This window comes from Nycticebus coucang, chromosome 15 (assembly GCF_027406575.1).
Source record: "Nycticebus coucang isolate mNycCou1 chromosome 15, mNycCou1.pri, whole genome shotgun sequence".
Classification (NCBI taxonomy): Eukaryota; Metazoa; Chordata; class Mammalia; order Primates; family Lorisidae; genus Nycticebus; species Nycticebus coucang.
In genome coordinates, this window is record NC_069794.1 from 59,139,062 (window position 1) to 59,161,140 (window position 22,079).

A 22,079-nucleotide genomic window follows, 5' to 3' on the forward strand; every position below is an offset into this window, starting at 1 on the left:
GAAAAGTATGCCATACTTTGGTTTCAGCCTTGGGAGACTCTGAGCAGATTACTGAGCTCAGTTGTGCCCACATAGCTGACCTTGAGAAATGATGAGCTAAAAAGTTTGTTTTAAGCTACTAAATTTGTGGCAATCTGTTACCTACCAACAGAAAACTACACTTGTGTATATACGAAGACTGAATATATGTTAATACGTTGTGACTATATAACAAAGAATTTTAAAAAGATAACTATTTCAAACTGGCATAAAGATTATTTTTCTTAGCAATAAACTAATAAAAATACTTTTAGGGCGGCGCCTGTGGCTCAGTTGTTAAGGCGCCGGCCCCATATACCGAGGGTGGCGGGTTCAAACCCGGCCCTGGCTGAACTGCAACCAAAAAATAGCTGGGCATTGTGGCGGGTGCCTGTAGTCCCAGCCACTCGGGAGGCTGAGACAAGAGAATCACTTAAGTCCAGGAGTTGGAGGTTGCTGTGAGTGGTGTGATGCCATGGCACTCTACCGAGGGCCATAAAGTGAGACTCTATCTCTACAAGAAAAAAAAAAAAATACTTTCAAATTTTAGGGTACCAACATAAAGTGGCCTAATTAATGATTTTAACTTACTTGGTTATATATGTATATATATATTATTATTTTTTTTATATATATTATTTTTTTTTGAACGATTCTCTTGCCTCAGCCTCCAAAGTAGCTAGGACTACAGGCACCTGCCACAATGTCTGGCTACTTTTTGTTGTTGTTGTTGTCATTGTTGTTTAGCAGGCCTGGGCTGGGTTTGAACCCACTAGCCCCACTGTATGTGGCTGGCGCCCTAACCTCTGGGCTACAGGCGCCGAGCCTACTTAGTAATATTTTAGATATAACTCTCTAGAACAGTGGTTCTCAACCTTCCTATTGCCACAATATATTTGCATTGTTACAAAGGGGTCGCGACCCATAGGTTGAGAACTGCTGCTCTAGAATTTGACCATGTTTTCTTTGAAAATCAAAGGTATACAAAGCATCCTCAGTAATATTACCTTAATATCACGAACTTCATACGCTATTCTGTGGTCAGTGACTCTATCCTGTGTGAAATTGTATGTCCGGATTCTCTCTGACTGGGCTCTTGTTCCCACCTGTGCCACAACAAAAATCAATTCATATTTTAGCTTTATAAATAACTTCTTTACAATGGAAAAATAACTTTTCTATTTTAACAGTTTAAATATTTTCTGAAAGTTACATATATAAAGTAAGAAGGAACAAGGACAGAACTTAATGTTTAAGACTACAGGTTTATAGAGCTTAATTATGGAATAAGAATTAATGTCTTTGGCACCTGTGGCTTGCCGGACCCATATGTGGGTTCAAGCCCAGCCCCGGCCAAAAAACTGCAAAAAAAAAAAAGTCTTTTTTTTTTCCTAAGCCTAAGTCAGGTAAAGCAATGGGAGTGGAGAAGGAACAAAGGAATCTGTAACTGGTTGTGATCAATTAGTTGTAAATACCACTGGACTTGAACCAGCCAAGAATGAAGGTTTTGATACTTCAGACTCTAGGTATTTAAAATCAAATTGACTATCTTTCTACCCCAATCAGCTCTTCTTGATATCTATAAATGACACCACCATATGTTCCCTATTATCCAAGTAGAAAACTCTGACATTCTGCAATTTAACAGACATTTCATGGCAGCTTGCCATGGCAGGCTTTGATAGAGAAGCTGGAGGAGAGACCACCTTCAATTCATTCCACCCTCTAACTGCAACTGCATCCTCTAACTGGAGGTTGCTGTGAGCGGTGTACATGTATAACCTGTCTTTCCCATTTCTGCTATCATTCAATGAGCTCATTACTTTCATCTACATTCTTGTAAAAGTCTTGATTAATTTTCTGTTTTCCTGCTTATGTTATGCTTCCCTGCTTAGTCTTCCTAAATTAAAGCCAAGTTTTCTGGTAACTTTTCTTCTGTGGTTCCTTCTTGCGTACGAAGGAGACACAACTCAGTATTCAATGTACTTCATTTTTTTTTTTTTACAGATGGGAGTCTCACTTTATCGCCCTCAGTAGAGTGCTGTGTCATCACACAGCTCACAGCAACCTCCAACTCTTGGGCTTAGGCAATTCTCTTGCCTCAGCCTCCCGAGTAGCTGGAACTACAAGGTACCCGCCACACCGCCCGGCTATTTTTTGTTACAGTTTGGCCGGGGCCAGGTTCAAACCCACCACCCTCGGTATATGGAGCCAGTGCCCTACCCACCCTCAGTGTACTTCATAATGTGGCCAACCTTTCTAATGTCATTTCTGAAAATTATGTGGACCTCTATAATGCCACTTATATAACGTATCATTATTATGGATGTGCCATTAACTCTGCCAAAACATCATCCCAAAGGATGCCCTTCCCTAACAGTCTCTTACCATCTCTACCTTTCTGGTCCCAGCAATTGAAATATGTTTTTTCCCTTCTCTGAAACCTCTTGTACTTGGAATCATCTTTATAGCACACCACAGTTCACTTTGTACTATAGTTACTTGCTTTCCTATTAGTTTGCTCATCTCCCCCACCTACCCAACCTGGGATATACACAGTCCCTCTCTCAATGGCTTTCACTTTTTAAGACCAAAACCAAACAAACAAAAAGACTTTTCTATAACTCTCTATAACTCATTTCCTTAAACTCTAAAATAAGCAGTATGAAACTAAACTCCTGATCATCAGGTGAATTTTTTAAAATTATAGATTCCCAAACCCAACCTCAGATATACTAAATCAGGGATTGTGCTTTTTGAAAACAGTCTCTAGGCCATCTGTTCTGACAATCAACCAGGTTTGGAAACTATTCTTTTTTTTTTTTTTTTTTTTAATTGAGACAGAGTCTCACTATGTCGCCCTTGGTAGAGTGCCGTGGCGTCACAGCTCACAGCAACCTCAAACTCCTGGGCTTAAGCGATTCTCTTGCCTCAGCCTTCCAAGTAGCTGGGACTACAGGGACCTACCACAATGCCCAGCGATTTTTTGTTGCAGCTGTCAATGTTGTTTAGCTGTCCCGGACCGGGTTCGAACCCTCCAGCCTTAGTTAGTGTACATGGCTGGCACCGTAACCACTGTGCTACAGGCACCGAGCCTGGAAACTATTCTTTCAAAGCCATATGTACATTAACAACCAGGACCCCACTCCAGATCAATTACATCAGAATCTCCAGGCTTGGGGCAGGACATCTACAAAGCTCTTTAGATGATCAAAGGAGCCAGGAGTGAGAACCTGCTGTAATTCCTTCTCTATAGAAGCCATTATACATATATATACTGGTTGAAGAAAAAAAAAGCTTGTAAGCTTTTGATATCCCTACTAAAACATTTCAGGCAGGTCAACAAGGTAATCAAGAGGCAGGGAGGTCTCTTCTAAGTCCTCAAACCAGACTACTGAAGAAGATACACATACACAGGCCGGGCAAGGTGGCTCACACACCCTGGGAGGCTGAGGTGGGCAGATCGCCTGAGCTCACGAGTTCAAGACCAGCCTGAGCTAGAGTAAGACCCCATTTCTAAAACTAGCTGGGTGTTGCGGCAAGCACCTGTAATCCCAGCTACTTGGGATTGAGCACAGGAATCTGAGGTTGCTGTGAGCTCTGTGCCATGGCGACAAAGTGAGACTCTGTCTCAAAAAAAAAAAAAAAAAAAAATTAATGTATTATTTATTTATCCTGACACTCTTTCTACTTTACAAGTTAAAAAGTGGGTAAAGAAAGCTAGAATCTGAGCAGTGTCTGTGGCTCAGTCGGTAAGGCGCTGGCCCCATATACCAAGGGTGGCGGGTTCAAACCCGGCCCCGGCCAAACTGCAACCAAAAAATAGCTAGGCATTGTGGCGGGTGCCTGTAGTCCCAGCTACTCGGGAGGCTGAGGCAAGAGAATCACTTAAGCCCAGGAGTTGGAGGTTGCTGTGAGCTGTGTGAGGCCACGGCACTCTACCGAGGGCCATAAAGTGAGACTCTGTCTCTACAAAAAAAGAAAAGTAGAATCTCCAGGCTTGGGGCAAAAGTTGAAGAGCCTAGGATACATCAAGATGAAAAGAATAATTATAATAAGGTTTATACATTTGACTATCCTAAAAGTCCATAAAATCTCCCAAATTCGATTTACGGTGGCACACTTATCTTTAAATAACACAAAAGTGGAGTTATTTCTGAGTTCTACTTTTCTAACCTCTCTCAAAGACAAACCTTTCCCTACTCTTTATAGAATTTTAAATTACCTAATACTTTGTTTACTTAAAACAACATTCTCATTTTGCTTAGAATTTGTCTATTTATGTATTTGAATAAATATACATTATATTGTACAAAATTCAAAAAGTACCACAAGGTATATAATGAAAAATAAATCTCCTCTGTCCTTTGTCCCCAGACACTGCCAGTAGTAATCAGTGTTCCCAGTTTTTGCATTGACTTTTATATTTGATCACACAAAAAATTATACTAAAAGCATAGGTTTTCAAACTTAAAAAATTGCTAGGTATGATGGTTCACGCCTGTAATCCTACAGCACTCTGGGAGGCTGAGCTGGGTAGATCATCAGAGCTCACAAGTTCGAGACCAGCCTTAGCCAGAGTGAGACCTCATCTCTAAAAATAGCTGGGTGTTGTGGTGGGCACCTGCAGTCCCAGCTACTCGGGAGGCTCAGGAAAGAGAATTGCTTGAGCCCAAGAGTTTGAGGTTGCTGTGAGTTGTGATGCCACAGCACTCTATGGGGCAACAAAGACTCTGTCTCAGAAAAAAAAAAAAAAAAAACCTTTTTAGATTTTTTTATTTTATTTTCAAATTAAGACAATTTCCAATTTTCTTTTTAAACCAAACTCCTATTAAGATAGTAATGATATATACACTGGAGAGAAACAAATGGGAAATAGTTTTTAGTTTACACATCTTCCCTTTACTCATTTGCAAACAGGCATGCCCCAGGTTAGCCATAATCTATCAGCCCATAAGCATTTAAGTCATTGCTTATTTACAAATGAGCACAGTTCCTTGTGCTCTAAGAGTCACTTCCATTTGATCAAGAACACTGTATTTTCTACATAAAATGTTGACTTTATGGGCTCAGTGCCTGTAGCTCAGTGAGTAGGGCACCAACCACATCTACCAAGGCTGGCAGGTTTGAGCCCAGCTTGGCCTACTGAACAACAAAGACAACTGCAATCAAAAAATAGCCAGGCGTTGTGGTGGGCACCTGTAGTCCCAGATACTTGGGAGGCTGGGGCAAGAGAATCACTTAAGTCCAAGAGTTTGAGGTTGCCGTGAGCTGTGACACCATAGCACTTTACTGAGGATGACATGGTGAGACTCTGTCTCAGAAAAAAAAAAATTCATGTATAAAGTTACTAAATTACTACACTAAATAAATCTTCTTTTTTTTTTTTGTAGAGACAGAGTTTTACTTTATTGCCCACAGTAGAGTGCCGTGGCATCACACAGCTCACAGCAACCTCCAACTCTTGGGCTTAGGCGATTCTCCTGCCTCAGCCTCCCGAGCAGCTGGGACTACAGGCGCCCGCCACAACGCCCGGCTATTTTTTCGTTGCAGTTTGGCCGGGGCTGGGTCCAAACCCGCCACCCTCGGTACATGGGGTGGGCGTCCTGCTCACTGAGCCACAGGCGCCGCCCTACACTAAATAAATCTTACCTGCAATTTCCTAGCACTTTGCTGTTGACGCTTGTCCTTCTCAATCACCTGCTGGTAGAGTCTAGCTCTCAACACCCGCAAAGCTATTTCTTTATTTTTTATTTGTGACCGTTCTTGTTGACATTCTACTACTAGCCCTGAAAAATAACAGGGAGCAGAGGTAAATCATAGCCTCCAAGGGCCAAATTAAGATATAAGTGAGAAGTATGTTAAAGGGGAGAGGTTAATCAGGAAAAGATCTCAAAAGATAAAAGCATTTTAGATTGAGCACATTTCAGAAACTCTACTTGGGTTCTAATAGTAATAGCTGTAGATGGCTGTTTAGATTCTGATATGTAAATGAGATATTTCAAATAGGACTGAGAGCAGGAGCTAGTTACATTCCCCTAGCTCTGCCTCTCCCTTCTAACTTGGCTAGGCATTTCTGCAGCTCCAAGAGCCAACTACTGCCACCATGTAGCGCTGTTCCATTCTCCTTCCTGCCAAAAAACCCCATTAGGCCAGTTTCACTGACACAGTGGTAAATAATTTGCTGGAGACTAAACAATTCCTATAAAATTTTGCTCCCTAAATAAGGTTTCTCCCTGTCTAAATAAGCTACAGTCTATACCCCCCAATACTTTCAATAGGACACCTAGGTTTCACCTCTAGTAGTTTAAACTCATTTCTTTTCTTTCTTTCTCTTTTTTTTTGAGACAGGGTGTCACTATGTTGCCCTGGGTAGAGTGCTGTGGCGTCACAGCCCACAGCAACCTCTAACTCTTGGGCTTAAGCCATTCTCTTGCCTCAGCCTCCCAAGTAGCTGGGACTACAGGGGCCCATCACAATGCCTGGCTATTTTTTGGTTGTAGTTGTCATTGTTGTTTGGCAGGCCTGGGCTGGATTCGAACCCACCAGCTCCGGTGAATGTGGCTGGCATCCTAGCTGCTGAGCTACAGGTGCTGAGCCAAAATTCCTTTCTTGACTGCTCTGCTGGAGGTATATGGTTGTGCAAGGTGTGTCAATTTGCCTCCACCTTCCAGGGGTCTGCCTGGTGCTCTCTTAAATCTGGTATCCTCTTTTCACTACCCAAAAGAAGATGAAAATTTCCATGTCAAGATGGCCAGACTTGCCTGAATTTTTCTCCATGTTTCTCTTCTTGTTGGCTGTCTAGTAATAATTTTTGCCTAAGCAGTTATACTATTCCTAGTTATTGGCTCAGAACTTTTACCTTAAAATTATTACTTAACAGCTCAGTAACTCCTAAGGGAATCACTTGATCATGTAATTTAATATACTTTCTATAGTGAAATAAAATCCTGTAACCTTGGCTTGGTGCCTATAGCTCAGCGGCTAAAGTGCCAGCCACATTATACTGGAGCTGGTGGGTTCGAATCCAGCCCAGGCCTGCCAAACGACCATAACAACTACAATCAAAAAATAGCCGGGCATTGTGGCAGGCACCTGTAGTCCCAGGTACTTGGGAGGCCAAGGCAAGAGAGTTGCTTAAGCCCAAGAGTTAAAGGTTGCTGTGAGCTGTAATGCCAGGGCACTCTACCGAAGGTGAATAGTGAGACTCTGTCTCAAAAAAAAAAAAAAAAATCTTGTAACCTTCTCTGACTAGATCTGATGTAAAAGATTAAATCTGACTGGTAAGATTTAGGTGTTATCAATAACACATGATAGTGAAAGAAGGTAGTGTTGAGAATTACAGAGGCCTACTTTTACTTACCAACTGATAACAAACTAAAAAGCCTGTTTTAAAGGGCAAAATACTCATTTGTCTTCATTATTATTTTGACGAATTTTACCAAAAAAAGGTCATTTTCCCCTGTATAAACATTTAACCATACTCCATGTATAACTCTTTTGGTAGCAGAAAATGGAAGCGGTAGGTTAGGAAAACGCAATTCTTCACAGTCCGTGGCATGGAGAGTATGTAGAAGTGACCTACAGTCGTCACTTTGAATTCTGGCAGGGACACAGTTCCAATCTGAAGGGTCTTGGTATGGAAGAAACAAAAGAAGAAATAGAAAAAAAGCTGCATTTTCCCTGAAGTAGATGCTAAAATCATGGCCAATCTTGAAATATAAAGAAGCAGAATCAAGCCAGGTGCAGTGGCTCACATGTGTAATCCTGGCACTGTGGGAGGACTAGGTGGGAAGATCACTTGAGTTCAGGAGTTTAGAACAAGCCTGAGCAAGAGTGAGACGCCATTTCTACTAAAAAAAAAAAAAAAAAAATTAGAAAATTAGCCAGGCATAATGTATGCCTGTAGTTCAAGCTAACTGGGAGGCTGAGGCAAGAGGATCACTTGAGTGCAGGACTTTGAGGTTGCAGTGACCCAGGATGAATACCACTGTACTTTACCTGAAGAGAGAGAGGAAAAAACTGTCTCAACAAAGAAGTAGACTCAAGAAATCCCTTGCACATAACCACATGGATTCATAAGAGTTAGTAGGTCTTGGGCGGCGCCTGTGGCTCAGTGAGTAGGGCACAGGCCCCATATGCCGAGGGTGGAGGGTTCAAACCCAGCTTCGGCCAAACTGCAACAAAAAAATAGCCGGGTGTTGTGGCGGGTGCCTGTAGTCTCAGCTGCTCGGGAGGCTGAGGCAAGAGAATTGCATAAGCCCAAGAGTTAGAGGTTGCTGTGAGCCATGTGACATCATGGCACTCTACCCGAGGGCGGTACAGTGAGACTCTGTCTCTACAAAAAAAAAAAAAAAAGAGTTAGTAGGTCTTGATATGCCTGGCCTAAGGGGAAGGCTTTAGGGTAAGCCATATGGCCTCTTCTAAATCAAAGAACTGGACCTAAGTGGCTAAAAAATAATTTGGCCCAAGGTAAGTTTGGCATCACAATGATAAGTCACTTTTTTCCCCTTTTAGTTGACACACAGTAATTGTACATATTTGTGGGATACAGAGTGATATTTTCTATGTGTATACAACGTAGAATGACCAAATAATTAATGCCACAGAGCCTAATAGAGTTAGCAGCAGATCTACAAGGTGACAAAGATCCATGGCAGTGCATGTCTAACACTGCTCTGTGTCTCACTAGTACTTAGGCTGGGGTACCTCTGTTGTCCACCCCTGTCCACACCTGGGAAACTTCTCTGACTAGATCTGCTCACTATCTGCATCCTTTCAGAGAGGTGCCTTTCCCGAACAGAAAGAGACTGTAAACACATGAGGGACCTCCGATCTACAACCCGAAGGACATCTTTAAAGGTTGTACAAGTAATCAGACCCTAACATAGGACTATTTTCTTCAAAATGCTGTATAGTTGTACAGGATAGAAAAAAAGGTTAAAAGTACAAAAGCCAAGGGACTTGCTTACCTGTAGGGATATGGACAAGTCTGACAGCACTGTCTGTTGTATTAACATGCTGCCCTCCTGCTCCCTTTGCTCGAAATGTATCTATTCGCAAATCCTTGGGATCCAATTTCACATCTACCTAGAAAAAAAAAACATAAAATAAATCTACACTCTATGAATACTAAGCCTATTTAAAAAATTTTCAAATAAACTGTACTGGTTTGAATTAAGTCATAGCCATTAGACTGAGAGAAGTAACCTACACCAAAGAAAGAACCATAAACCCCCCATTCCAACAGGATACTAGTTTTTAACAGACTTAGGATATTATGAGATCACTGAGTTATGTAACCTTTCAAAAGTTTTATCATCCATTATCCCAGAGTTACATAAAATAGAATATATAATATATATACAGGTGTCTATAAAGTTCGTGTATAATTTAAAATAGTTATAACTTTGTATTCAATTTTAGAACATTTTGACAACCCCAAAAGTTATAACTTTTTAAATCGTACATGAACTTTATGGACACTCTGTATATAAAGTCGCATTATTCCTGGAATCCCTACATGAAAATTTGCCTACTCAGTAAAACTTACTTGTATCCTCAAATCTATACTTTCAGTACTTTTACAGTCATTTGCAAACATGTGCAAAGTTTCTTTTTTTTTCCTTGAGACACAGTCTCACTCTGTTGCCCCAGTCTAGAGTGCTATGGCATCAACCTAAAATTCCTGGGTTCAAATGATCCTCCTGCCTCGGCATCTCGAATACCTGGGACTAGAGGTGACCATCACAACCCTCAGAAAATTTTTTTATTTTTAGTAGAAATGGGGTCTGGCTCTTGTTCAGGCTAGTCTTGAATTCCTGAGCTCAAGGGATTCTCCTGCCTCAGCCTTCCAGAGTGCTAGGATTAAAGGAGTGAGCAATTGGTGCCCAGCCCAAATGGCGAAAATCTGAGTTGCTATATATTTGCACATTCCCAGCTGAAGTAGGACAAGGTAACACTCTGCCTTTTTATTCTAGCTCTCCTATAGAGAATGGAGACCAGGACAGTGTAGTGCAAGAAGGTCTAGGCTTTGGGGCCAGTTGGAGGGGATTGGAATCCCAACTCTGACATCTGTTGGTGGGGAGGCCTCAGGCAAGTCACTTGAGGCTTCCAAGCCTTCTTTTCTCTTTTGTACAATAAGGAATATAATATTCCAGGATATGTTAAGTGTCGGATTTAGAATTATACTCTATATGAGCTCTGTGTATCTGTGTGTGTGTTTAGCTAATACTGAAATACCGAACCATTGCTCTAAACACTTAGCAAATAATGAACCACTGCTCCTAGGCAATTCAGTATTCCATAAATGAATGTTTGCTGCAACTTTACAGAACATAACTACCATGAAAAACGAAAATCTATTTGTGTGTGTATTTATTAGTGCATTGAAAGGTGGCCCCCAAAAGATATGTTCATGTCCTAACTGTTGGAACTTTATGTGCAAGAAGGGTCTTTGTACATATTATTGAATTGAGATTATCCTGGATTATTTGGATAGGCGCTACATCAAATGACAAGTGCCCTTCTAAGAGACAACTAGAGGAGACAGAAGACAACATGAATTAGAAGGCAGAGACTTGAGTCGTACGGGTACGGTGTCAAGCCAAGGAGCGACTGGAGCCACCAGTAGCTGGAAGATGTAATGGGATTCTCCCCCAAAACCTTCAGAGAGGGCACACCCCTGCTGACACCATGATTTTGGACTTGCACCCTTTAAAACTGTGAGAGAATAAATTATTGTTGTTTAAAGCTACCAAGTTTATGATCATCTGTTATGGTAGTCTTCACAAATTAATAAGTTTGTGTGCAATTTAAAATAGTTGTCTATATATAAAAACAATTAAATAGTTACCAAATATGCTGTTTTTGATGGGAGAACTAACATTTTATTCCACATTAGTTATTTTGACAGATAGCAAGTGTGACTTTTTTCTTTGAAAAGTACACTAATGCAAACTATTAAAAAAATAACTTTTGGCCATGCCTCATGGCTCACACCTGGAATCCTAGCACTCTGGGAGGCCAAGACAGGCAGACTGCTTGAGCTCAGGAGTTCAAGACCAGCCTGAGCCAAGAGTGAAACCTGTCTTTACTAAAAATAGTAAAACTAGCTGGGAATTGTGGCGGGCACCTGTAGTTCCAGTTATTTGGAGAGCTGAGGCAGGAGGATTGCTTGAGGCTAAGAGTTTGAAGTTGCTGTGAGCTATGATGATGTCACAACACAAACCCAGGGTGATAGAGTGAAACTCTATCTCAAAACAAACAAACAAACAAACAAAAAACCCCCAACATTCTCTATGTTGGCCATGTCTTCATAAAATTTTGTAATGACATTTGGTAAAAAACATACATTTAGCTACAACTTCCCATTTTCCCTATGTATGGTAACTTTAGAGGTAACTTTTGGGACAATACTTAAATCAACGTATGAAACCTGATACGTGAGTTTATAATGAAATCAAAAGAGAAAGAAAGTAAGAAGGTTGGGGATGCAGAGGGTTAGAAGATAGTAGGAAGAAAAGTTCTTTACAGAAGAATGCCAGTTAATCAATGTAGAAGGAATGATAGAAAAGTCAGTATCTTGCAAGCCCTAAACTCCGTAACTGACTGAGGCGAAGATCACCAACAGATGTTAAAACAATGGATGAAAGGTGATTGGAAAGAGAATATATGTGCTCTACAGACTACTTAATATTTATTTGCAAAGGGAAAAATATACTTTAATGATGTAAATACTTTTGCAGTCACCACCATCAAGCTAAGCCACCCTAAAAGTGGGACAGTCCGACATTGTGTGCCTTCTGATAAGATGCAACGTGACTGAAACTGCACCTGTGAAGTCTTCTTGCTCAAAATGTGTAACCTGAATGAAATAGAATATCTGGATATAATTTTCACTATAATACAGAGGATAAAGGAACAAGTTCAAGACTAACGTGAGGTAACAGAGGAATCCAGAATGTGGAACATTCTACAAAACAAATGGTCTAGACTCTTCAAAAAGCCAATGTCAGTTTAAAAATAGTTGGGAGACTACTCCAGACTTAAAGAAATATAACAACTAATTACAATCAATGTATGAAATGTGATAGGACCCTGGTTTGAAAAAATAGCTATAGCTGGATAGAGTGGTACACACCTAGAGTCCTAGCTTCTCAAGAGTCTTGAAACAGGATTGCTTGAGCCCGGGAGATGGGAGTCCAACTGGGGCAATATAGAGAGACACTGTCTCTAAAAACAGATTAAATTATAAATAGCTATAAAAAATTTTTTGATTTGACTGAGAAAACTGTTAAATGGACTAGGTATTAAATAATATTACACAATTGTGGTTAATTTTCATAGATTAAGGTAGTGTGCCTATGTAGAAGAATGTCCTTAGCCTTAGGAGATGTATGGAAGAATTGAAAGGTAAAATCTCATGGTGTCTGCTATATCCTTTATAGTTCATTTAAAAATAGATACACACATATATATGTAGGAATCAACCAAACATGAGAAAATGTAAATAATTACAAGCTCAAATGGATGTTATACAAGTTTTCACTGGGGTACTCTTTCATCTGTCCGAATGTTTGTAATAAGGTCAGGGAAAAGAAAAATATAGGGAAGATGGCTGTTTTTAACTAAAAAGATACATAGCCTCCATACAGATAGATGTTGTATCACTGACCTTCAAATATTATCTGTGGAATTCATTTTTTTTTTTTTTTTTGTTCTTCCTTTAGTGATTCTCTTGCCCTTTGCCTCCCTAGTAGCAGGGATTACAGGTGTCCGCCACAACACCTGGCCTTTTTTTTTTGGTAGAGATGGGATTTCACTCTGGCTCACTCCTGCTCATACTCGTCTCTAACCTCTGAGCTCTGGCAATCCACCCGCCTCAGTCTCCCACAGTGCTGGGACTACAGAAATGCTACATTTTATTTATTTATTTATTTGAGACAGAGCCTCAAGCTGCCTCCCTGGGTAGAGTGCCGTAGCATCACAGCTCACAGCAACCTCCAACTCCTGGGCTCAAGCCATTCTCCTGCCTCTGCCTCCCACGTAGCTGGACTACAGGTGCCCGCCACAATGCCTGGCTATTTTTTTTGGTTGTAGCCATCATTGTTGTTTGGCAGGCCAGGGCTAGATTTGAACCCGCCAGCTCAGGTGTATGTGGCTGGCGCCTTAGCCGCTTAAGCCACAGGCGCTGAGCCTCATTTTTTTTTCTTAAGATAAAATTAGGACACCAACATTTCAAAAAGCTCTATGGATTCTGCCTTTTGAAAAGCAGTGACTTCTACTTAAAACAGTATTTAGTCGGGCATAAGAGGGGACCCTTTACCTGGAGAAAAGTTAAGGATTTCCCACTAGAGACTATTTAGTCCAATCTCTAACTACGAAAAAAACAGATTTTCCTGGAAGCTAAGGCTTTTGACACAATACTCATTTACATAGAATAAGTTTTCTGTGCCTTCTGGAGAGGTTACCTCATCTGGTTGAGGAAGGACAATAACTGACATTGTTCCTGTGTGAATACGCTGCATCCTTGAGGACAGGCCCACCTCAGGGATTCGCTGAACTCGGTGAATCCCACTTTCATACTTCAAATGCTTATAGACATTGTCACCGGAAATTCGGGCTGCCGCATGATGCAGTCCACCTGTGAAAAGAAGTCCAAAATGTTAATGGATTCTACTTTGAAAGGTATCAACATCCTAAATCCTTAATCTAAGGTCTGAATGTGAGTACAGAGCTTGAGATGAGAACATAAACTAAGTACAAAACTGTATGATCCCAATGTAAATGGGTTCGTATATAAAAGGTATCAAAATACTATCTACAGTTCTCTCTCAGTAGACTTTTAATACTTTTTTATTTATAAATTTTGTATAACGAACAAGTTTCATTTTTTTAATCAGAAAAAAATGCTATTAGAACAAAAAGAAGCCTGGATGTTTTCTGCACATCTTGTGTAGTGTTAGGTCAATATGGTGTCCTTATATAAAGAATGCTCGAGCGGCGCCTGTGGCTCAGTGAGCAGGGTGCTGGCCCCATATACCGAGGGTGGTGGGTTCAAACCCAGCCCCGGCCAAACTGCAACAAAAAAATAGCTGGGCGTTGTGGTGGGCGCCTGTAGTCCCAGCTACTCAGGAGGCTGAGGCAAGAGAATCATGTAAGCCCAAGAGCTGGAGGTTGCTGTGAGCCGTGTGACGCCATGGCACTCTACCGAGGGCGGTAAAGTGAGACTCTGTCTCTACAAAAAAAAAAAATGCTCAGTAACAGAATAATTTCATAATGTTGAATAACTCTGCAGAGAGGTTTTAGAAATTTATACTGAAAGTTACCTTTTGCTTATCTGTGGAGTGGGAACAGATATATTTAAAAATATATATATACACACACATATATAGAAATCAACCAAACATGAGAAAATGTAAATAATTACAAGCTCAGATGGATGTTATACAAGTAACACAAGACATGATTGCAAGAGGGACTTTACCTAACAATTGCAATCAGTGTAACCTGGCTTGTTGTATCCTCAATGAATCCCCAACAATAAAAAAAAAAAAAAGTAACACAAGGTACTTGGGCTGTTCACCTGTAGAACTTCCAAGAGTCTGATCTTGCTACAATCCAACCTGTTCTGCTATCCTCTGTATTACTGGTTGCAACTTGGCAGCTCGATCCGGAGAATGGATGAGACGCCAGGTTGGCCTCCTCAGCAGACTACAGGAGGTATATAATGTCTGGATGTCTCTCTTTTTATGGTCTTCATATCCTTTGATGCTTAATGCATCTCTGGGGTTATAAAAGGATGATAGTCTAATTCCACCATTTCTTTCTCATTTATTAGTTAAAATGCACTTAAAAAAGAAATACCTCTCCTTGCCTACTATTTGTTCACCCTATAATATAGTTATATAGGAAAGGCAAGATAAATCCTTAATTCTGTCCCTTTACCAGTTTTACTAATACACTAACATATTTTTTTGCAATACACTGAACTGGTTCCTTTTTTTTTTTATATTGTTGCAGTTTGGCCAGGGTTGGGTTTGAACTCACCACCCTCAGTATATGGGGCCAGCACCCTACTCACTGAGCCACAGGCACCACCCAGAACTGGTTCCTTTTAATCCTCTGAAGTTGACAATTTAAAAATTTAAAGTATTATTATGAATGCAAGGATTTAAACACATCTAGCACATTTAAATCAATTAGAATTATTATTATTGAAGCTCAACTTGTCCCACCTTTGGTCAATGGGAGCCTCTTCAAGTTAAATTCTTGAGTTCTTCTGACATGCACTTACTATGATATAACAAAATATTGTAATATTATCTTGAATATTTTTTTCCCTAAATGTGAAACTATCCACTTCTTCAAGAAGCCCTAGTTCCATGCCGGAGGTGGTGGGTTCAAACCCAGCCCCGGCCAAAAGCCACAAAAAAAAAAAAAAAAAGAAGCCCTAGTTCCTTGAGAGGAAAAATAATATTTCAAGGTCACAATATGGCTATTAGGGATGTCCACTGCTATTAGGTTGGTCATTATTTTTATGCTTTCACAGTGGACAGAGATAGGAAATAGTAAGTTCATATTTATGTTGGGAGACAATCCTTCATGGGTCCTTTGTGTTTCTGTACATCTTGAAAATAAGGCATTGTCGGCTTGGCGCTTGTGGCTCAAGCAGCTAAGGCGCCAGCCACATACACCTGAGCTGGTGGGTTCAAATCCAGCCCGGGCCCCCCAACAATGATAGCTGCAACCAAAAAAAATAGCCAGGCGTTGTGGCAGGCACCTGTAGTCCCAACAATTCTATAAGGATTACTAAAATAATTAAAATATTTCTGCATATGCTCTTCTTATTCTCTCTACTTTTTCAAATGCTTGTACTGTATTTATACTGCCTGATCACATATAGTCCATATATAATGTATACTTTCATTCTCAGTCCTTGGTCATAGTTCTACAGATAAACAATAATGGTTACCCCAACTCCTTATGTTGATACTTCTCTTTTTATTTTACAATTGTTTTATTTTTTCTATATATTTTTCAGTATTTTATTTTATTTTTGACAGACTCTCACTCAGTTGCTCCAGGATAGAGTGCCATGGCATCCACCTGGCTCACACTCCTGGGTTCAAGTGATCCTCCTGCTTCAGCGAACTAAGTAGCCGGGACTACTGATGCCCACCATAATTCCCAGCTAATTTTTCTGTGTTTAGTAGAGAGGAGAGTCTTGCTCTTGCTCAGGCTGGTCTCAAACTCTTGAGCTCAAGAGATCCTCCTGCCTCCACCTCCCAGAGTGCTGGGATTACAGGTGTATAGAGATTCTGGCAGCTGCTAAGTATGTCTCTTGCAATTATGCATCTGGAACTGGGGAAATGACCACAGGATAGGTTCAGAGAGCCAATGTCAGGTGGATCTGAGCTAAAACATGCTGATCTCCTGACTTCCATGAATTCCTACTCTGACTGATAGATCATAATGACGTTTTAGATCTCCTGGAATTACTGTTGGCTCTCAGTCAGTATCCAATCATCCCCAAAAGGTCTGATTATTTTCTCTTTCTCAGTGCAGGCACCCTGTTAAAATACCACAGGTCCCTTTGCAGAGATTGGCGGAAAGATTAACAGTATAAAGTCATAGCATTGTACCAGGGTCCTTCCTCAAAGAGGACCCCCTTTCCTTCAATCAAGAAGTTTTGGGTCTGTAAACTGGCTGACGTCTGGGAACTGAATTAGGGGCTATGACTCTGTTTTTATAATGCAGTTTAGACTTCTGTTCCCTTGACCTAGAACTTTTCTCTTATATAAATCAAACAAGAATTTAGTAGGTATCTTATCTATTTACTTCTAGGAACAATCAATGCCAAAAGTCTGTGAAAATTAGACTATTCTGAGTGCTGCTTTTACTCTGCTGTCCAATATGGTAACAACTATGCCCACCTTGCCAACTACTGCCACTGCATTTAGGTTTCCCAATTTGGTATCCACAGTTCCCACTGTCAAGTCTGGAATACAGAGAAAAGTCATCACAAAGTTCTTCAGGGGCACTGGAGCTCACCTCACAATTTTATTTCTCACAGTTGTGGTGAAAAGTATGTCTCTGGAAACATAAAATTAACCATCACATAAATTACTTCAAGTGACCTTTCTCCAAATTCAACTTCTGTGTAGGGAATAACAAAACATAATTTTAAGAACTTGGGAGATAGTACACTACATTTCATAGAATCCCTTTAACTTGGGAAATATTTCAGTTCATTAAATACCAGGTTTATGGCTCAGCAGTTAGGGTGCCAGTCATGTACACGGGAGCTGGCGGGTTCAAACCCAGCCCAGGACTGCCAAACAACAATGACAACTACAGCCCAAAAATAGCCAGGCATTGGGGCGGGCACCTGTAGTCCCAGCTACATGGGAGGCTAAGGTAAGAGAATTGCTTAAGCCCAAGAGTTTGAGGTTGCTGTGAGCTGTGATGCCACAACACTCTACCCAGGGCGACTGAGTGAGACTCTGTCTCAAAAAATAATAATAATAATAAAATAAATAAATAAATAATATCAGGTTTATAGATTCACAATGTCAGAACTATACTACTTATCAAGAGCCGTTACCCTCCACGGCTTCCACAAGACTATCTTGTAATCAGCTGGGCGCCGTAGCTCACTCCTGTAATCCCAACATTTTGGAAGGCAGAGGCAGGATTGCTTAAGGCCAGGAGTTCAATACCAGCCTGGGCAACATAGTTGAGACCTTGTCCTACAAAACATAAGACAAATTAACTGAGCGTGGTGGTACATACCTGTAGTCCCACCTACTAAGGAGGCTGAGGCAGAAGGATCACTTGAGCCCAGGAGTTCAAGGCTGTAGTGAGATATGATTATGTCACTGTACTCCAGCCTGGACAATAGGGCAAGACCCTGTCTTTTAGAGAAAAAAAGATTATCAGGACGATGCCTGTGGCTCAGTGGGTAGGGTGCCGGCCCCATATACCGAGGATGGCAGGTTTGAACCCAGCCCCGGCCAAACTGCCACAAAAAATAGCTGGGTGTTGTGGCGGGCACTCTACTAAGGGCGATAAAGTGAGACTCTGTCTCTACAAAAAAAAAAAGATTATCTTGTAATCATTTTGTTCTGACTATTTATGTAACAGCTGCGTACTGTTTTTATCTATACCTATAGTCACAAAACCCAGAAGACTTTAAAGACATTTAATATAGGCCAGACGTGGTGGCTCACACCTGTAATCCTAGTACTCTGGGAGGCCAAGGCGGGTGGATGGCTTGAGCTCAAGAGTTTTAAGACCAGCCTGAGCAAGAGGAAGACCCTGTGTATAAAAAAAGCCTACGGTTGTGTTGGGCACCTGTAGTCCCAGCTACTTGGGAGGCTGAGGCAAGAAGATCACTTGAGCCCAAGAGTTTGAGGTTGCTGTGAGCTATGAGACCATGGCACTTTACTCAGGATAACAGAGTAAGACTCTGTCTCAAAAAAAAGGTGTGGGGGGGACGGCGCCTGTGGCTCAGTAGATAGGGCACTGGCCCCATATACTGAGGGTGGCAGGTTCAAACCTGACCCTGGCCAAATTGCAACAAAAAAATAGCCAGGCATTATGGCGGGCGCCTGTAGTCCCAGCTACTCGGGAGACTGAGGCAAGAGAATTGCCCAAGCCAGGAGTTGGAGGTTGCTGTGAGCTGTATGACGCCATGGCACTCTACTGAGGTTGATAAAGTAAGACTGTCTCAAAAAAAAAAAAGGGGGGGGAGCGGCGCCTGTGGCTCAGGGAGTAGGGCGCTGGCTCCATGTACCAGTGGTGGTGGGTTCAAAACTGGCCCCGGCCAAAAACTGCAAAAAAAAAAAAAAAAAAAAAAGACACTTAATATATCAATTTTTACATCAAAGTGTTTCTTTCCAACCTTAGCTTTCAGTGCTATGTGAATCTCTGGGTATCTGTGAGTTCTTCTCTATTTCAATTAAACATCATAAATACATATATACAATTTAATACATATTAATAAGGTTGCTTTTTTCCTTTTCTCTATATCTTTTCTTCTAACTGGCTATAATTTAAAAAATCAATTTTAAAATATTATTTTATAATTTCCATGAATAGAGGTTATTTCTTTGTCCTTAATTTTAAATATATTTGAGTAAATTATAATGTTATAATGTTTCTTCCTTTTTTAAAGAGCTTTTCATTTATGTTTAAAAGAAAGGTTTCTGAACCACTGTTTAGGCTGTGCTACGTACCTGGAACATAATCTCTCTTCCTATTATTAAGTTCATCTCCCTTTTATTCTTTTTTTTTTGAGACAGAGTCTCACTATGTCGCCCTGGATAGAGTGCCATGGCGTCATAGCTCACGGCAACCTCAAACTCTTGGGCTCAAGGGATTCCCTTGCCTCAACCTCCCAAGTAGCTGGGACTACAGGCGCCCGCCACAACTCCTGGCTATTTTTTGGTTGGAGGGCAGAATTTTTTAGTTGTCGATGTTTGGCAGGCCTCGGCTGGATTCAAACCTGCCAGCTCTGATATATGTGGCTAGCGCCCTAGCCACTGAACTACAGGCGCCAAGCCACATCTCCCTTTTATTCTTAAAAGTCCTATTCAAAATATACATCTCAGAGGTCACGTGAGATGACCTTTTATTCTTAAAAGTCCTATTCAAAATATACATCTCAGAGGTCACCCATGACATTTTCTTTTTTTTTTTTTTTTTTTTTTTATTGTTGGGGATTCATTGAGGGTACAATAAGCCAGGTTACACTGCACCCATGACATTTTCAACAATTCTCTTTTTTATAATATACCTATATCTGATTATATTCTCCTTGAAACGCTCTCCTGTTTTGCTCCATAATATTATACTGTCCTCATCCTTTTTCTGCTTATCTGATTCTTCTTTTTCTTTTACCAACTGGTCTATCTTCCTAAATGTGGCCATTCTGTGCCCTTTCTAGAGGCTCTTCCTCACTTATTCTCTCAATATCAGACATTATCTCTGTGCTCACAGCTATCCAATAGCTCCCCTGAATTCTGTTCATTCACCAAAGCTCTGGTTACACAACTTCAGCATTTACTGAATATTTCCAAATAGATGCTCACATAACCTCAAACTTAATAATTCAAAACCTACTGGCCAGGTGCGGTGACTCACACCTATAATCCTAGCACTGTAGGAGGCCCAGGCAGGTGGATTGCTTGAGCTCACAAGTTCGAGACCAGCCTGAGCAAAAAGCGAGACCCCCATCTCTGCTAACACATAGAAAATTTGAGGCAAGAGGATCTTGAGCCCAAGAGTTAGAGGTTGTTGTAAGCGATGATGCCACAGCACTCTACCCAGGGTGACAGATTGATACTCTGTCTCAAAAAAGCAAAAACACAACAACAACAACAAAACCTACTCATTATTAGTTATTCTTCCCAAATGGATTCTGCCTTCCAAATTCTACTCTGCTCAACAGCATGAATTAACCAGTATCACAATTTTCCCAGCTAAAAAGAGTAGAATCCCTGTGGCTTATCTCCTTTGTGTCAGAAGAATTAATGAGATGTACAACTTTGGATCAGAGAGACTTACATTTAATCCGAAGATTGACATTACTCATTGTGCGATCTTGAATTAATTAATTACTCTCTGAGCCTACATCCTTATCTGTAAAATGAGATTAACAATATTTAATCTCACAGAGTTGTGAGGTTGTGTAACAGGACATACTAGGCAAGGAATAGCCCTTCTTATCTGCAGTCATTTAGCAAATTTTGCCCATTTATCCTATGAAGGTCTCTTATATGTATCCTTACTCCCAATTCTAACTCCTGGTCATGTCTGAGTTACTCTACTAACCTCTTTGGAGTCTGTCTTAAATACACCATCTTCAATCCATCCTTCATACTGTTGTCAAAATAATCTTTAAGTATTATATCTCATCAAGTCATATTCTTTTTTTTTTTTGAGACAGAGTCTATGTCGCCCTCCGTACAGTGCCGTGGCATCACAGCTCACAAGAACCTCAAACTCTTGGGCTCAAGCGATTCTCCTGCCTCAGCCTCCCAAGTAGCTGGGCCTACAGGCATCTGCCACAACACCCAGCTGTTTTTTTGTTGCAGTTGTCATTGTTGTTTAGCTGGCCTGGGCAAAATTCAAAACTGCCACCCTTGGTGTATGTGGCTGGCGCCGTAACCACTATGTTATAGGTGCTGAGCCCAAGTCATGTTCTTACTAATAAAATTTTCAACAGCTCCCTATTCCAATTCTTATTCAGCTTTCAAGGCTGTTCAAAACCTGCCCACTTCAGCTATTACTTCCATTCACAAATAAGCTATGCGTAAACTGGCCTCCTCCTTGTCCTACCCACATGCCAAGATTTTTCCCATCATTGCGCTGCTGCTCAGTGTGCTCCTTCCTTCTGTTCTCACTGATATTCCCTATGATGTGTCTGAAATCTGTATCAACTATAGCTACCTTATGCTGTTTCCTGATTTTCGTTTCTCTCTGTTTAACTTATATTAATCTTCTTTCCCCAATTTGATGATTGGTGGTTTATTACTGATGACCCTTCTGGAAATTATAGTGTAACCAAGCAGACAAAACCTTTTAGATAGAGTTAAAAAAAAAAAAAAATGGGAAAAATGAGAGAATTACTTTCAGATGTTCTGAAGTAATAAGACTACTTAAATGTTTAAGAACTTACATTGTTGGTTATTGTTTATGTTGTATAAATTTTTATCAGACCAAATAGAATGGAAATTTCTTGGAAATACAAATGATACAAATAATTAACTTTTTTGTACTGCCATAAAAATCTAACACCATATTATCCACTTAGTCTAACTAATAATACTTTCTGAATGTAAATGATAAAATGCTTCAGAGTAAAAACTTTAATAAACATCTTTGCTGTGAGTAACAAAGCAATGATTAGGAGAACTTTCTCTAATTCCCATGTTCCTTTCTAGAATGCTTCCTTCCCTCTCATTTTCTTCTCCCAGCTAATTTCTACTACAGCATAATAAGATACTGTGACTGATGAACCTATGGCATAGTATTTAGTTGATACAGACCAAAAG

At 40.5% G+C, this 22,079-nt stretch overlaps 1 protein-coding gene across 9 annotated transcripts in view; it reads right to left on the reverse strand.

Moving 5' to 3' along the window:
• MTRF1 (mitochondrial translation release factor 1) overlaps positions 1-22,079 on the reverse strand; it is a 36,969-nt gene that overhangs the window by 5,430 nt on the left and 9,460 nt on the right. For 5 of the 9 annotated variants that reach the window (XM_053563801.1, XM_053563800.1, XM_053563799.1 and 2 more), the window contains 4 exons: positions 13,491-13,663; positions 8,991-9,108; positions 5,671-5,807; positions 1,026-1,124 (listed from right to left, as the gene is read on the reverse strand). In XM_053563801.1, the coding sequence (XP_053419776.1) occupies positions 1,026-1,124; positions 5,671-5,807; positions 8,991-9,108; positions 13,491-13,663 (527 nt within the window). The other 4 variants (XM_053563805.1, XM_053563803.1, XM_053563804.1 and 1 more) reach the window with 4 other exon arrangements.